This window comes from Nycticebus coucang, chromosome 15, assembly GCF_027406575.1.
Source record: "Nycticebus coucang isolate mNycCou1 chromosome 15, mNycCou1.pri, whole genome shotgun sequence".
Classification (NCBI taxonomy): Eukaryota; Metazoa; Chordata; class Mammalia; order Primates; family Lorisidae; genus Nycticebus; species Nycticebus coucang.
The window spans coordinates 92,725,651-92,743,144 of record NC_069794.1 but is presented as its reverse complement, the minus strand read 5'-3'; the positions used below and the strand labels follow the sequence as shown (position 1 = coordinate 92,743,144).

The window sequence follows — 17,494 nt, the reverse complement described above, 5'->3', positions numbered from 1 at the left end:
AGTTTATGTTCCTAGGTGCAAAACACAGACAAAGCAAGATCAAACGTTCTTCTACCTTCCCAGAGACACCTACATAATTGATGCTTCCTCATTTCAACCTTTGCTTATATAAAAGGAGGGTTTCCTGGGCCTCATAAGAATGTAATACCTCACTCTGCTTTGTTTCTGTAAGCCTTCCCTGTAAATACTGAAATTACAAATTCCCCTTCAGAGAAACAGTGATAGATTTTTTTAATTTTAATTTAATTTATTATTATTATTATTTTTTTACCTCCAGGCACCTCCTCAAACTTTGGCTTCAAAAAACCTCCCCTGAGTGTGACCTTCAATGCTGTCCCTTATTTTGGGTTGTCAACTGATATGACTGTAGTTCAACTGTGAGTCATCAAGATTAGGGAACAATACATTTGGACAAATAATCACTACAGATGAATCTGAGAGGATTGTACCATTAGCATTCTTCCTTTATAATGATAGCTGATGCTGATTCATTTGGTTCCTAATTCCTTTGTGTGACTTAACTGAGCAGAAGTCTGTGCTCCCAGTGGTCAGGCTCCAGAATTCCATCTGTAAGTGAGAGGTGCGTGATGCACGGTGACCCTGACAGAGACCATGCCTGTGTTCTCCTAACTGTGTGCTTGAGAGAAAATAGAAAATAGAAACCAAAACTAAGGAAGTTCAAAAACTCATTTTTTATGAGTTTATTGAAAGACTCAGTTTTTTCTGGTTCAGCATATTGACATTTTTTTTTTTGCAGCTTTTGGCCAGGGCTGGGTTTGAACCTGCCACCTCTAGCATAGGGGGTCAGCGCCCTATTCCTTTGAGCCACAGCCGCTGTCCCAGAATATTACCTTCTAAAATGCAAGCATTTCATTTCTAAAGTAAGTCTATGGCGTTAAAAACCGTTTTGTCTTAGCTCAATATTTTGGGTGAGTATTTTATTAGCATCATTTAATGTTAATTAAATGAAGCTGGACCGTTTGAACAACAAGCCAGAAGGCTGGTTTTGTTTCAGGTAACAGTGATTTCTTGAATAGGAATTTCTAATTAAAGTTACAAGGTGGAAATGTCTGGGAAGTAGAGATTCCTGATGATTCTAGCATGCTTTAACGTCTGAGAGCTAGGGCTTTAATTCTTAGAATATTTGCTGGTAAAGTGAGGTTAAGAAAACCATTTGGCAAGAAATAATATCAAACATCTCACAAGCTAGAGCATGCTTCATGTTGATTATCGTGCTCTGAGTAGGCTGCCCCTTTGGTGATGTTTGTATAATTGCCTAGAGACAAGCCATCTCTCAATAATGGGGTTGCTTCCTATCATAAATATTTTGCTCAATAATAAAGCATTTCTGCTTCATTTATGCTTTCACCATAAAGCAGTCAAGTGAAAGATTAATTTACCCGGAACTCCCAATTGCCCATTAAAAGAAGTCCAAAGGTACAAGGACAAAAAAGCGAGCTAATGAGTTTTCAGGGATAGTTTTATCAGTATTATTGGGAAGCCATAAATAGCAAGATAAGATCACTAATAATGGGCTTCTAAGGAGGGGCCATTAGCAACCCAGAAGTGCAAAGGGTTCCCAGGCTCTTCCTGGAACGTGAATAGAATGAGCACCTGGGTGACATTCCTGCAAAGGCCAGGTGACAAGGGCCAGTAAGTGAGCCACCAATGAGACAATTAGAGAAAATGCCTCCAAGAAATGAGTATCCTCTAGTCGAGCTTTAATTCTGTCCTTTGAAAATGTGGCATAAATTTAAGCAAGTTGGGAATAACAACAGAAGGTTAACCAGCCCATTAAACAAAGGCTTTGGAACACAGGAGTCTACCAGGCAACAGAAAGCAATGATAGGATTTGCAAAAGTGGTTGGAAAAAAACAAAATACACAACATGAAAGTTATTGTTACATATTCATGGGGGTTTTCAGGAAAATAAGAGAGGGCAATGGAAAGCTCGATGGACTGGGAAACAAAAAACCCAGGCTTGTCCCCAGTCTGTCCTAAGGGACACCGAGACAGCAGAAAAAGTAAAAAGTTTCTTTCAAAGGAAATGGTTGAGCTGAATGGTGTCCAAGGTCCCTCTGGAGGACAATGCTGTATTCTGAGCCATGCTTGGGTTTTACCAAGTGACTGTCCTTGGCGTTTCAATGTCACCTTTTAATCACTAGCTACACACCTGTACATCCCTTATGCATGTCTCAATGAACTATTAGGAGGATTAGCCAAATTGAAAAGCATTGAAAGTGAACTCAATTATTTTTTGACATTATTTTCTCATTTAACTACTCTATGAATATTATAAACACCACAGTTTGCTTTTGTCTTTTTTATAGGCTAGAGCTTCTTTATAAATAATATATATTATTTATTTTCATATAAATAAAAAAAATATGTATATATAACTCAACTAAGAGTACCCCAATCAAAATACCATGTCCTTCTCTTTCTGGAAATGGAAATTCTAAGAAAGACTGCATTTAGATAACACTGAGTTTGACTAGGCTGGTGCTCACCCAGTGAAAAAGAGACATGACTAGGAATATTTATTTAGCTTGGCACAAATTGCCAGAGCATCAAAATATCCGTTACCAACAGCTAGTAGAATTTACATGGCAAAGGAGAAAGGGATGGTGTGGGGTCATGATTAGCTTTGAATTTTCTTGTTGTGTGTCATCTTGGAGAAGACTCAAATTTAGAGATACAGACATAAAAGAAATTTATGGGGTTTGTTTGAGACCAGTAAAATATAGAAAACAAAAGCTCCAATGTACTCAGCAGCCCTACTATGAAACTAATTTATGGCTTTCATATGAAAGCTATAACCCAGTTATAACCTAAGAATATGGGGAAGGGGGAGAGGGAATGGAGGGAGGGGGGAGGGGGATTTGTGGGATTACACCTGCGGTGCATCTTACAAGGGTACTTGTGAAACTTAGTAAATGTAGAATATCAATGTCTTAACACAATAGCTAAGAAAATGCCAGGAAGGCTATGTTAACCAGTTTGATGAAAATATTTCAAATTGTATATAAAACCAGCACATTGTACCCCATGACTGCATTAATGTACACAGCTATGATTTAATAATTAAAAAAAATAAAATGACTTTGGGGAACAAAAAAGAAAATAAAAGCTCTTTAACTTATGCCATTTGCTCTTTCCATCTGAAAGGTGTGAATTACTACTTTCATACAAAAGCCCAAAGGAGTTGAGAGTTCCTCTATAAATCTAGGCAAAGTTGGTGACATATTACTAACCCAGCGAGTTGGCAGTGAGAGGTAGGTGGGTGGGAGGGCCAGAAGCCAAATTTCTGGAATGATTATTGTTTTTGTTGATGGTACAAATGGATCTCTTAAAATATCAGAGTAGGCTCCTTTACCTTCTTTACAAGTCTTCTGCCATTTTTTTTTTTTTTTGAGACAGAGTCTCACCATGTCACCCTGGGTAGAGTGCAGTGATGTCACAGCTCACAGCAACCTCAAACTCTTGGGCTTAAGAGATTCTCTTGCCTCAGCCTCCTGAGTAGCTGGAACTACAGGTGCCCACCACAACGCCCTATTTTTTGGTTGCAGATGTCGTTGTTTAGCAGGCCCTGGTGAGGCTTGAACCCACCACCTTCGGTGTATGTGGCTGGCACCCTACTCACTGAGCCCATGGGCACCAAGCTATCTCCTGGCATCTTAAAAACCAAGATTCCCTGTGCTATTGCCTAAAATGAAAATATGAAAGACAAATTTATATTGGCGAGTGAGCATATTTTTGGCCCAGAAGCTCTTTTTAAACCAAAATACTTTTGTGAGAAGAGGCATATTAAGATCGTATTAACCATTAATGTCTTCTCAGGGATCAAGTTAAAAATTCTCCTAAATTTAAGAATAAGATCTTGGGACAAAGAATGAGTGTATTTTGATCTAGAAAGAAGTCATCCAGAGTTTCATCTCCTTGAAACCTTTCTGCTTCCTCAAGGAAAACATTAATTGTTTCTCACACTGCTGTCACATTGCACGTGACTATGATGTTAAATGTGTTACGTAACATGTTCTAACTTCTGTATTTCTCACATTAAAATCGATGGAATGGAGAGCGGAGACCACTGTGTCGTACTTCGTTTTGCTTCCCAGCTTCCCTTTTGCTTCCTAGGTAAGTCACGGCAGGGAGAACACATGGAACAGTTGCTTGTTTAACCTAAGTCATTACATTTATCCTGCAACCATTTTTTTTTATTAGTAATTTGTATTTAGCATTTTTTGACAGACAAATCAAACATTTGGAGTAAAATGGTTTCATTCCTTTCTGAGGTCAGTGATAAAGTCCCTAAATTGGTGTGAGGATTGCAGGATAGGGCTTTATCAAAAATTCACTTTGGTTTCTAAGATTAGACATGTTCTCCAACTGTGGTCACCCTCGTTCATGGGTGATAGTAAATAGGAAAGAATTTAACTGGCTCTCTAAGCTCCCCTCTGTATGCAATACTCACTTACCAATCAATTTCTCTTTAAAATTCGAATTGTAACTGAGATGAGAAGAAAATCAATGAGACTTTCAGTAGGAAAAAGCTGCATTTGGGGCTGATGACAATGCCTACGGCATAAAGTTAAAAACTGGAAGGATTGCTTAGGGCATAACTAGTAGTCATAAACAATGTTAATTAAAATGAAAACAAATGTACATTTTTCTTTCTTTTTTTTGAGACAGAGTCTCATTTTGTTACCCTGGTTAGAGTGCTGTGGTATCACAGCTCACAGCAACCCCAAAGTCTTGGGCTCAAGTGATCCTCTTATCTCAGCCTCACCAATAGTTGGGATTACAGGCACCTGCCACAATGCTCAGCTTTTTTTTTTTTTTTTCTTTTTTGCTCAGCTATTTTTTTTTTTAGAGACAAGTGGTTATTCTTGTTCAGTCTGGTCTTGAATTCCTGAGCTCAAGCAATCCACCCACCTCAGCCTCCCAGAGTGCTAGGCATGAGCCACCACGCCCAGCCATTGATTTTTTGATTTAATATCTATTATTATTTGGTAATTCTAATATGTAATGTAATGGCAATTTTAAATACTTCCAGAGCAATTTCTCTGACACAAAGTGATTAATGAACGTTAGTGTGTTAATTCTGCAAACATCACCATGGGAACTTTGAAAATTAGAAAACAAAGTCAGAGAGCAACGGAACTCTGCATTTCCAATATGAAAGAAGCTTCCGAAGGAAATATGATCTTCTAGTTGGCCAGGAGCATGTCTGAGCAGTCCTATGTATAATTTTTAGATGCCGACTTCCTGGCATCTAATGTGATAGGGAGTGGAATCCACACATTGAAATTAGCTAAATACATTCTGAGATCACAGCTGACATTCGGTGCAGCATATTTAAATTATAACATGTACTCAGTCATTCAAATGAGAATTTCTATCAAGGATAAAATGCTCTTTGCAGGTGCCTATGTTAGGCATGAGGAATACAAGCTGAGCAGAAGAGACCTCATGGTCTTAAGATGGGGGGCAAAACAGACAATGAGCAGGTAATGAGACAAATAACTCGGAGCTGGAAACCCAAGTACTGAAAGAGAATGTGCCAGTTCCTCCAGCCTTGATTATCAGGACAAGGAAGGCCCATGAGAAGGGGTGGCTCCTGTTAAAATAGCAGTGGCTGCCCCAGATGCAGGACATGGGCTTGTGAGAAAGTCACAGGTACTCAGAGAGCGCCTTCATCATGGTAGAGGTGCTACAAATGTTCATAATATGTCATCAGTAAGAACCGTGAGGTACAGACCTTCAATTTTAATAAGGAACACAATTATTTTAAAATGCACCATTAAAAAAAAAGTAATACTAACATGCTGGGTTCTTACCCCTATTGTTCCAAAACTTTCTGGCTTTCTTCTCATCTTTTTCTTGCACAAGTGCGTCCATATCCATTTAATGAGGTACCACAGTGACTTGGGGCTTGGGATGACATTGAAGGGCGTAGGCAGAGTCCCTCCTTCTTCAAAGTAACTCATCCACAGCTTCGTTCGAGCAAATTTCCATTCTATATCTGCATGGTCCTGAACGGGAGGATATGACAACTGCTGACAGGTTTCTTAATTAATAAGGTGAACTGAACCTCACAGAGAGCCCGTAACCTGACTTCAAGTGGCTCTTGGAACATTAATTAAATTGCTTATAAAAACAAAACTGCGGGAGAAAACAAACAGAACCACTGACTGGTTCTGGAGTCTTCACATCACCTCTCATCCTTCTTCAGAGTAACAGATTTCTAAAGTAACTCCGTGTTAGAGAGACTGCAGTGATTAGCTACGACCTGAAGACGAATCTGCGTCTCCCACACCGCAGGTTCACATTAGCTCACTTTCATTAGATTCTGGCCAGAAATAAGACTATGTCTCCCCCCCAGGGCTGGTAGCCCAGCTCAGGAGAATGCTATCTACACAGATGCTCACGGCTTAGCCTTCAGTGTCGCCAGGATATGTTTCCATCATATCTGCCTGAAGGTGGCATAATTCTTGGCCACCTTCAGGCAGACATAAACTCAGAGAGAAATTCCCCTACAGTGGTTCTCAACCTTCCTAATGCCATGATGTATTTTCACAGTTACAAAGGGGTCGCGACCCACGGATTGAGAACCCCTGCATGTAGAAGGCTTCTCTGACGCAGCAGCGAACCTTGACATAACCTTGGTGAAGTGTCAGTAGACAGGAGTAAGGCTGGCGGTCGCCCACAGCCTGAGCCTGTCTCCCCCAGCCCTCTGAATGTATTACTCACTCCACTAATCTCCTAGAGGAAACTTTGGAACATCTGTGGCGATTAGATATAGGGCAGCCAGTCTCTTCTTAAATTAGCCATAAATCTGATGTGAGCAGAAAATCTGGGAAGTAGGAGGTGGTAGAAACTAGGCATACGTGCATTTTAGAATTCAGAATAGTTCATTATGACCAATTAATATTATAAACAAGAACTTGGATTTTAGAGGAGGACACAGCCTTAGACTGTGCTTCATTTCAATATTCCTAAATTGCTGTGTGGTGATGAGTGCTGTGTGGTGATAAGACGGACATGTCTACTCTGTACAATATAGATTTTAGTCCAGATACTGGACAGATTGTGCTTGGAACAAAAATCACCGTACCTGGAAAATGCGTGGCCTTCATTACTGCTGAGCAAATGTCCGATTGCATGGACTGCTCCGTAAATGGAAAGGCAGAAGCTGCGGTTTCCCTCCCCTTTCTTTCTCCTTCCCACTACTATTTTTTTCTAAACAGATGCATAGAATCTGGCTGATTGTGCTCCATTAGTGAAGAGACTGGTATATTGTTTGCTGCAGGCATGGAAAATGGGACTCAGTCGATTTAGCTCAAGGAAATAAAAAGACAGTAACTTAGAGAAAGCCGTGGCCTGTGAATACTCCTTCTCATTCTCTGATTCTCGGGGAGTCACAAATTATGTTCTTTCACTGCTGTCACTAATCAGCTGCTTCCTTTGTTCAGGGTTTGGGATTTTAAGAGGGTCTATAACATAGTCCACAGTGCTTAGCGTTCAGGAGATGAAAAGTTTAAGCCACCTTCCACTATTCACCTCGAACTCTTAGTCAACATTTGAAACTTGGTTTCAGCATCCTCTGTCCCGGGAAGTCTGCCCCAGCCCCCGGCAGGCTTCACCTGTGTTTTATCTCCAACCCACGTCAAGGTCCTGCACTTTCATAACATTCTCGAATTTCTTTTCTCAATATTGGATTTTTTTTGTCCTTACTGTATTACCTTTTTCTTGAGAGCAGAGACTTCTTTGTATCTCTAAATTCAGGCCTGTGCCTGGCATGTGCCAAGTGCATGGTGCATGTTTAATCCATGAACAAATGAGTGATTAGGAAGCAGGATTTAGTTATGACCTTCCTGATTGCTTCTGCCTTTCATTTGTTACATTTTCCTCCTTTTTCTCACTTTACCCCATGGTTCTGGGTTAGGGATCGCAGAAGGAAAAGCCTTCCGAGTAAATTCTGCTATTCTGGGAGAGGTGAACGTTCAATGCTTAGCATGCTCATGTCCAAGAGGCCTCGTGTGCAGAGCGTCGGGGACTACACTTGTCTGAGGTTCTCAGTGCCTGCTCTGGTTTTGCTCCTTTTAGAGCTGGGGCTCATTAAAAAGAGAAATTTGAAGATAATTCTCATCTCTGTAATGAAGTTACTCACCCCACACCCCACCAAGAAGCAATAAGAAAATGTCAAACTATTCTAAAATGATGTTCTGTTTTTGATGAAAGTAGGACCAATGTTTTACAGGATCCAAACTCTTAGCAGTATAATAATTAGCAGCTTTCTAATATTTTGGAAAAGTGTTGACTAGAGGAATACAGGATTTCTGAAACAATATAGAGAGACTATCATTAAAAATTTCAGATCGCAAGATGCTTACAAATATCTACAAGTCCAAATATTCACCTCCGAATGCTAGGACCTAGGTATGTCCGAGGAATTATTACGCATTGGGAATACTTCAGTCTGTAGCCATTAAATAAAACAATTTATTTTCATGTTTCATGCAGTTTTTTTTATCACTGACAAGCGTCTTATGAGAAAAATGTACCTCCATAAAGACAGTTTAAGTAAAATTCAGGGTGCTACTTGATGAAAAAAAAATACCAATAATAACACATCAGAGGTTTTAACCATAGATTCACAGATACAATTGTAGTTATTTGTGGAGAAAATGTGCCACCTATAATTATGCTTACAAAATGCTCCTTGTTTAAGGTGTAATTGTGAAAGACATAAGAAATACATTTCCTTCCCATATGAGTTTTGTTTTGTTGCTATAGCTACTTGTCATAGACATAAATCTCAAGTACGTGCATTCAACTGGATAAAGGGCTTTGTCTTTCCTGTTTGCTTCTGTACTTTTGGTTCCTAAACCAGTTCTTGGCAACAGATATGTGCTCAATAAGTATTTGTTGAATAAATAAATAAGTACATTAAGCTAAATTGTTTGGAGTCCAGAGTTTCAAATAAACACATATTATATATTCCTCTGCAGAATTCAGTATGACTTTAATATTGCTTTATCCAAGCTTTAAGAAACTGAAAATCCTGACTTTACCTTTCACCAGAATCCCTTCGGGGTTATCTTTTGAGTCTTGCCCGGCAGGCATGTGCTTACTCATATGAGAAGGGTAAACAGACAGACACAGAGGAGAGCCCAGCTGGCAGATGCCGCAGGGTGCTTATTTATCAGCCATCCTCACTGCTCACCACAGCCATTGACAGCCTGGCTAAGTAGAGTTAGTTTATTTTTTTAGTCGTGTAACTGGCAAAAATAGAGTAATATATAACCACATATGTGTAACACTGCTAAAAGATTTTAAATTAACCACTTAGGATTTTTCTCTGCCTCATGAACAGCCAAGTATAGGTCTTATTTCCTATGATAATAAGATGATGTATAACGAGGAACAGCATGTTCCCGGGGGTGGGGGGGGGGAGATTGAATTAAAGTTAGTCAACTTACAGCAATAAGTTGGTAAGAATTATTCATCATAGCTATTAACATGTTGAGTAGAACAACCAGTGAGATGACATTGTATGTCCCGAACATGGTGGCGCCAACAAACTCAGTAAACTCATGCTGAGCTTTGACATTGGTCACGTATAAATTGATGAGCCCAAATATTGACCAAAACAGAGACTGGAGTGTCTCAAATAACCTGGAAAAGAGATAGAATGACATTAATAGTTACATTAATAGAACCATTATATTACATAATACAACAAGGTATAACAATAGAACTTGGTACTATTTTAGATAGATAGGTATGATATATATGGTGTATATGATTAAGTTAAAAATTTCTATCAACATAAAAGTAATCTTTTAGGACACTTGCAGAATTAAACTTAAGAAAAGGAGGGAAAAAAGGGTGGCACCTGTGGCTCAAAGGAGTAGGGTGCCAGCCCCATATGCTGGAGGTGGCGGGTTCAAACCCAGCCCCAGCCAAAAAAAAAAGAGGGAAAGAAAATTGTTTTCATCAAACTAGTAAAAGTGATGTACTTAATTTTCCCAAGTGTACTTAATCTTACCCAAAGCTTTGAAAGATACAGTAAGTTACCTAGTGCAAGGTGGTACCAATGTAGCCCATGCCCTCTTTTTTCATGGCCACGAAAGTAAGAATGATTATTTCTCAAAAAAAAGCAAGAAAACAAAACAAGAATAATGTTTTGTGACACGGGGAAATTACATAAATTTCACATTTTTGTGTCCATATATAAAATGTTATTGAAACAAAACTATTTTCATCCACTTATGTATTGTTTATGGTTTATTTTGTACTGTAGTGGGAGAAGGAAGCAGTTGCAACAGAGACTCTACGTGTCACAAACCTAAAATATGTATTATCTGGTCTTTTTCATAGAAAGTTTGTTTATCCCTGTCCTAGGGTGCTGAGTGATGGATAGTAAATAATAGATAACAAACTTCGGCTTTACAAAAGCAGGTTCTTTTACTTGATTTTGCTTTGGTTGTGGGAGGGTGAAAAGCAATGTCATTGTTACAGATTTCTACATTTACACAAAAACTGCACATAGCGTGTCCCGTAAGATGGCAAAGGGGCTCAGGATGCTTAAACAATAAAATGTGTTTGGGGATTTTTTGTTTCTACTTTCGGTTTTTGTATTTCAAGGAACAGTTTATTGATCCGAGCCAATGAGTTAACTCTGGTAATTTTATTGTAAGTAAAGTTTCCTTGACTTACTCCAAAAAATGTAATAAGCTGAGGAGCATCCGAACCAAAGTGGAGATTTGTTTGTTTCAGTGGGACCATTATAATATATTAGTATAATGGAATGAGAATATGACAGAGCTTTTATACTCCTTGAGAAATGGTTAAAATATGACTATTTAGGGCGGTGCCTGTGGCTCAGTGAGTACGGCGCCAGCCCCATATGCCGAAGGTGGCGGGTTCAAACCCAGCCCTGGCCAAACTGCAACAAAAAAATAGCCGGGCGTTGTGGCGGGCACCTGTAGTCCCAGTTACTTGGGAGGCTGAGGCAAGAGAATCGCGTAAGCCCAAGAGTTAGAGGTTGCTGTGAGCCGTGTGACGCCACGGCACTCTACCGAGGGTGGTACAGTGAGACTCTGTCTCTACAAAAAAAAAAAAAAAATGACTATTTAAATTATATAATAAAAATAAAACACAACCTTCTCACCTTGGCGTGGTGACTAAGAAGGTGAGATTTGAGTCTGTCGGGAGAGTAGCATTGGATTGAAACTGTATTGTAGGACCAGGTCACTTACAGCTTCTGGTACCTTTCTACCCCAGTGACATTTCTCCCTGTATACCCTTTTATGGAGAGGTGATCCTTATGGAAATCTCTGGAGCTCCTCATCCATGGACTCCAAAAATTTAGGTCAATCACGGTCAAGTGACCCAAGGAGAGACAATTCACGTAAGGCCCATGGTCTATGGCATGGCCTATGAGGAAAATGATCACATTACCTTTCTAGGAAAGTTTACCTTAGAAATATGAAGATAATGAGGTAGTTGCCTAAAGGCACTGAGATAACGGGGGTTATTACACAGAATCAGGGTCATTAGAATTACAGGATGCCAAAGTTTGAGACAGCACCAACCAAGAAGCAGAGAATGGAGGATGAACAAGCCAGATGAGAAGTAAACTCTGAGGAGACAGAGGGAGTAACTGAATCATTTTAACGCTGATATGCAGAGCAACAACTCCCTGGCCAGCACTTTGCTGACTCCTAATCTTCCTGAAGCCAGGGCTTGCTCTGTGCTCTGCCCTAAGTAAGATCTACCTTTGCTCAGAGGATCAAATGGCTATCCTTCTGTGCTTGATTCTTATAACAAATTGCCTGTTACTTGAAATAAAGCATAAATTTCTGGTTTATATAATCAAAAGGATCTACTTAAAAATGCTTCACTTGGTGTTCAGGACTTATTTTCCCAAATGTAGGGCTTTTGGAAAAAATAAACAATTTCATATTTTAATTGAATAATTAATTTTAGGATACAAAATTTAATTCTTTATCTTTCCTAGAGCTGTTAAAGGATGGAACAATAGATTATCATAAAATTATCATCTGATCAACTTTAGTCAGACTGTGATTCTGCAACAGAATGCTGTCGGTTGTGTGAGGAGGTAATCAGGTGTTCCCTTTCTTTTTCTTTCTTTCTTTCTTTCTTTTTTTTTTGAGACAGAGGAGTCTCACTCTGTTGCCCAGCTTAGAGTTCTGAGGAGTCAGCCTAGCTCACAACAACCTCAAACTCCTGGGTTCAAGCGATCCTCCTGCCTCAGCTTTCCAAGTAGCTGGGACTACAGGTGCCCAGTTAATTTTTCTATTTTTAGTAGAGATGGGGGTCTTGATCTTGCTCAGGCTGGTCTTAGACTCCTGAGCTCAAGGGATCCTCCTGTCTCAGCTTCCCACAGTGATACGATACCAGGTGCAGTCCACCACACCCAGCCATATAAAACATGTATTTTAAAAGGACAATCCAGAGGTCAGGTCCCAACATTAGGGAGAGTTTAATGTAGTTCATTGGCCCTAGACAAAGGCTGCTAGAAACTATTCTTTGAAAAATTTCTCAAAGTAAATTTGGCCCATGGTCATGAGTTCTTTATTTTTAGTAACTTTAAGGACAACTTCTAAAGTTAATGATAGTGTTCTTTGGATTGAATGTGAAAAATTTATATTGTTTCTTCCAAAGAATGTGTATTCTCACTGTGAATATACAAACGTAATTTAGCTTGTTTCCCCTGACATGAATAGCAGTTTAGAGAAAGTTACAAGTTTAATACTGTAAGTTATATAATAAATTACATAAAATGTTACAACACAAATCCCATAACAGTTTCTTTTTCAAATAAAACCAGTAATGCAGAATAACTGGGTTGTTACAGTTGAATAGTACTTATTTGCTTCTGTCTAAAATAAGTACTACTAACTTTTAAACAACATTAGTAAACCCTTCAGCAAAATATTTATTGACATAGTAAAATTGAAAACGGGGAAAATTCAAAATAAAATGACATTTTGTGATTAACTATGCGCTTTAATCTTTCTTTCTTTTATTTTTCTTCTTTCAATGGAATCCATCAATGTTGGGATTTACCGAAGAGTTCCACTTAAATACATTTACATCTTAGATGTTAAGATCCTGGTATCAGCTATTTCTTTTAGTAGGTGTACTTTTAAAAATTCGATCTGGATTAACATTCAAAGCCATTGCTTTCAAAAATGTTTTGATCATTAGTGGTTCCCAAATCTATTGAGACCAACATTGCCATAGATTAAAGGTTCATCAGTTGTATTACACATCAGAAGCATTTATGTGACTAATATTTTCCTTATTCTGTGGTGAGATGAGTATTGAAAATTTCCCAAGATAATGCTATAACTTAATTAAAAGATAGCAAAAAATCTGGGCTGAAGACAAAACCCTGAGAGTTTTAAGACAAAACCCTGAGATTCTATCTTCCTAAAGATATTTTGTCAGTTGTATTTTGAATATATTTCTCAATAGCTACTTTATAAGATTCATGTGTTTCCCTCATTATTTTCTTATGACCAGAAAGATTGAACAAGTCAAAAAAGGTAATGTATTCTACAACTGAACATTTTTTTTGCAGGTTTTGGCCGGGGCCAGGTTTGAACATGCCACCTCTGGCATATGGGGCTGGCGCCCTACCCCTTTGAGCCACAGGCACCACCCTCTACAACTGAAATTTTCCTCTATCCCATGAGGTTAAGACACCAAGCAAGCAAAAATTAACACAAAACCCATCTGAGTGTTTTGTTTTTAGTTGATAACCAAAACAAATACAGTGTGACTACAGTTGGCCAGGTCCAGCCATTAGAAATACAGCTCCAACCAACACAGAAGGCTTTGCTTGATATGCATCACCAGCCACACCCCTCTGTCCTCGCAGGAGAACTCCCTCCCAAGGACTATGAGCTCAAATTGTACATAGAATACTTTCGATGGCTACACATTTGGTATCTTTTAGCCACCTGTAGTTCTAAGCTCCCTTCTGAGGAAAGGGATAGGAAGGAGTGTCCGTGGGGAAGGTGTGCGGGAGGGCTAGGAGACGGGACCCCTAGGCTGTGAGTGCTGCAAGTTCACAGTGAGTTAGGGGCCAAGAAAGGCATCCTGGAAAAGGTGTATCTGAGGTAGAATGTGGGAAAAAGAATAAAAATTTTAACAAATGGGAGGACAGAAAAGGGCATTCTGGGATGAGGAAGACAATAACATATTTGGAGATTTATAACTCGTTAGGAAAAGCGGAACAGAAAAGTATTGCTGGGGAATTGGGAAAGTTGAAACCAGAATTAGAAAAGGAAGCAGGTGGCAGATCATTTAAGGACCTGGGACGTCAAGCCTAGGAACGGGGCTGTGTCTGATACTTTAAAGAGGAGAGCCTGTGATTTGGGTCTGGAGAGATTATCTAGAAAGCAGGATGGAAGATTCATGATGGAAAGTGAAGCCCAGTGGCAGGACTTGGAGTTAGGCCTGGGAAGTGAGAAAGGGGTGCCAGGGCCAAGGTAGAGAGAACAGGTAGAGGTGTTTATTGAGTGACTACATGTGGAAGTATGAAACTTATTCCTAGACATTTTAGGGAATCATACGTCAGGGCAGTTTTAGATGTAACCTTGTCGATTGCTTCAGAATCACATAGGTCAGAAGGGTTGAGTCTAGGGACCAGGGATCCTGGAGGGTAACACAGTCCCAGGTGCTAGTTCTAGTGTCTGGAAGTTCTCTTTGAAAGACTAACTAGGGGGTGAGAAAGATATGGCAGCAGACACATATGGGGTGGTCTTGCAAGCAGTTTGCCTCGGGGTACAGAGTATAAAGTAACAAGACAGAATGTGCAAAAGGATTCTCTCATGGAAATCCTGGAGAATAGTCAGCAGACTAAATAGCCAGGAATGTTGGAGACAGAATTTCCATTTGTGAAGGGGACAGCTAGCTGATATCTGACCAGTGTAAATCCCTAGTCCAAGTTACCTGGCCAAGTTAGCAAGTCAAAGATCCCAAATGGGGGGTGGGATGGGGATAAGTCTAGATATTAAAACTAGCATGTCATCCAAGACAACGCTAGTTATAGGATGTTCCTGCAAGAGGTGTCAAGGATCCCTCCTGCCCCAGGTCAGAGGAGAGCAGTGGGAATGGGTCAAAGCTGAGGGAGCTGCTCAGAGGGAGAACTTCTGCTCAGGAGTAGAAGGATGGAGAAAGAGCTGGCTGGGAACAAGGCATGAAATGACCACGGGAGGCCAGATGATTTTGTGTTTTCTTCATGATCCATCGTTTATATCAAATCTATTTCTGAAAGGAAATGAGGTTCATAAAAGGCTGAGATTAACATTTTATGTACAAATAAACAGATGCTGATGAATTAAAATGGAGTTTTAAATATTGGCATCAAAGACAAAAGCAGATGTGGAATGAAGCCAACAAAGCATTTTAGCTATCAGTGATTAAGTTCATGTGAGACTATTGATTTTCTCCCGGCTGATAAATGAAGACCCTCTCTTATATGATGGTCTACCAAGAAGGTCTGACTTTTAAATCATCTACAAAGTCATAGCATGTTCACATGTGGTGGTTGTGTAGAGGAAAATCACTGCTTCTTAATTCATCTGTTAATTAACCAGAATTTATCAGTGTGGGAAGGGAATGGGCACGGATACATAGAGAAATATTCTCTAAGAGCTGTGTGCTGCTGGCAGACCTGTGCTGTCTGCAAAGCCGATTATGAGAATTACTGGAGGCAAACAAAGAGCGCTGCCTATTTCTCATTTGGGTATGAGCAAAGAGTTTTATAAGCATAATCATAAAGGCTAGATTAATCCTGAGTTTCCACTGTGGGTTATTTTTAGATGCTTAAATTTTGGGTAAGGACCGAGACTTTAATGTGAAGAGACTTTAATACCTGGAAAGCACATGAAATACTAAAAAATACTTGGATTTTCTAATGCGATTGGTTTCACATTTGTTCACATTTAATGTCCTGTCAATAGCACATAGGTTACCTTTATTATTCCACATTTTAATAGCAGTATATAGAGTTTTCCTTTTAGTGAGGTCATTCAAAAGAAAAGATGATTTTACTAAAACTTAAAAGTAAGTGTACCAGGTATTTATTTTACATCAGAAAGATTCATTTCTATTCAAAGCCATGTGAATTCTGTTTCCTGCATTCAGCATAATTTTAGTTCCCCATTTTTCCCCCCAAACCTTCGTCGTGGATTTTTCAAGCTCACACACTATGTCTGCTCTAAACGCTGCAGGGCGTTGCCCGTGGGAACACCCATTCAACTCACGTGGAAAACGCGTTATTCTGCTTCTCACAGCGGATGCCTTTGCAGCTCAGGCCTTTTGTTTCTTCATAGTAGAAGTACAGTTGATTTAGGCCATTTGCAAATGCCAGCAACACGAGGCAATATATGAACAGAAACTTCAGAATGTCCAGGAGCATTCTTCCCAGAGATATTTGCAGAGGTCCCAGGTGAGAATTTGCGGTAAACAGTGAGATCAGACGGAGGGAACTGAAGATGTTTGCGATGGCAAACAGAGCCTCTGCCACCAGCGTGGGGTGCCACATGTCCCAAGATTCGCGTGGATTAAGAGCACTGTACTAGAGAACACAGGGAAACAAGTGAATCAAACACATGCACATCAACACGTCACGTTCAGACCCAGCTGGTTTTCGTGGGTCATCTAGCATAGTGGCCTATTGTGGAGAAGCCGGAGTCCTCCACGGTGATGGCAGCAACATTCATCTACACAAAAATGAAAGTTTATTTATAATTTATGAGCTTGAATCAAAGTGGCCTTCTGGTTCTGTCTTCGTCAACTGTAGTGTTTGTTAGTATGTTAATCACATCCGTCCTTTTATTTTCTGATGCACTTTAAGAAAAGAAAAAGGAAATGCTATACAGGGAAAAAGAAACCCCATCCTGTTTTACATTGGTTTGTTTGTTTTGTTTTGTTTTGTTTTGCAGTTTTTGGCTGGGGCAAGGCTTGAATCCACCACCTCCTGCATATGGGGCCAGCGCCCTACTCCTTTGAGCCACAGGTGCCGCCCCCGTTTTACATTGGGAAGAGATAGTAATATCATGATAACAAAGAAAACTATATTATAAAGAAAAACTACTACATTTTGAACAAAATAATCAATAACCTCCCTTATAATATTTGACACACTTGCCAATTATACGGAATACATGTAGCCTACAAATTACATATGAATGAATGGAAATAGTCCTTGGTTGCCATGGAAATGGTAATGGCCAATATGGGTGTAATCATCAGTGCTTTTCATCTGGTATATCCTAAATACAAATACAATCTAACTTAGAAATTGCCCTGAAAGTCACAGAGTTGCTAATTTTTTTTATTTAATATGTAAAAAATGTAGTATTTATCTGAACATTCTTTAATCAGACAAAATATGTGACTGCAGAAAAAAAATTTGCTATTTTAAACTCTGATCAACAATTATTTA

The 17,494-nt window shown here is 39.4% G+C and overlaps 1 protein-coding gene across 2 annotated transcripts in view; it reads right to left on the bottom strand.

Moving 5' to 3' along the window:
• The window catches only part of TRPC4 (transient receptor potential cation channel subfamily C member 4), a 250,889-nt gene that overhangs the window by 9,446 nt on the left and 223,949 nt on the right, over nucleotides 1-17,494 (bottom strand). For both annotated transcript variants that reach the window (XM_053563930.1, XM_053563931.1), the window contains 3 exons: nucleotides 16,311-16,624; nucleotides 9,486-9,681; nucleotides 5,841-6,035 (listed from right to left, as the gene is read on the bottom strand). In XM_053563930.1, coding sequence (XP_053419905.1) covers nucleotides 5,841-6,035; nucleotides 9,486-9,681; nucleotides 16,311-16,624 — 705 coding nt within the window. The remainder of the gene's footprint in view (nucleotides 1-5,840; nucleotides 6,036-9,485; nucleotides 9,682-16,310; nucleotides 16,625-17,494) is intronic.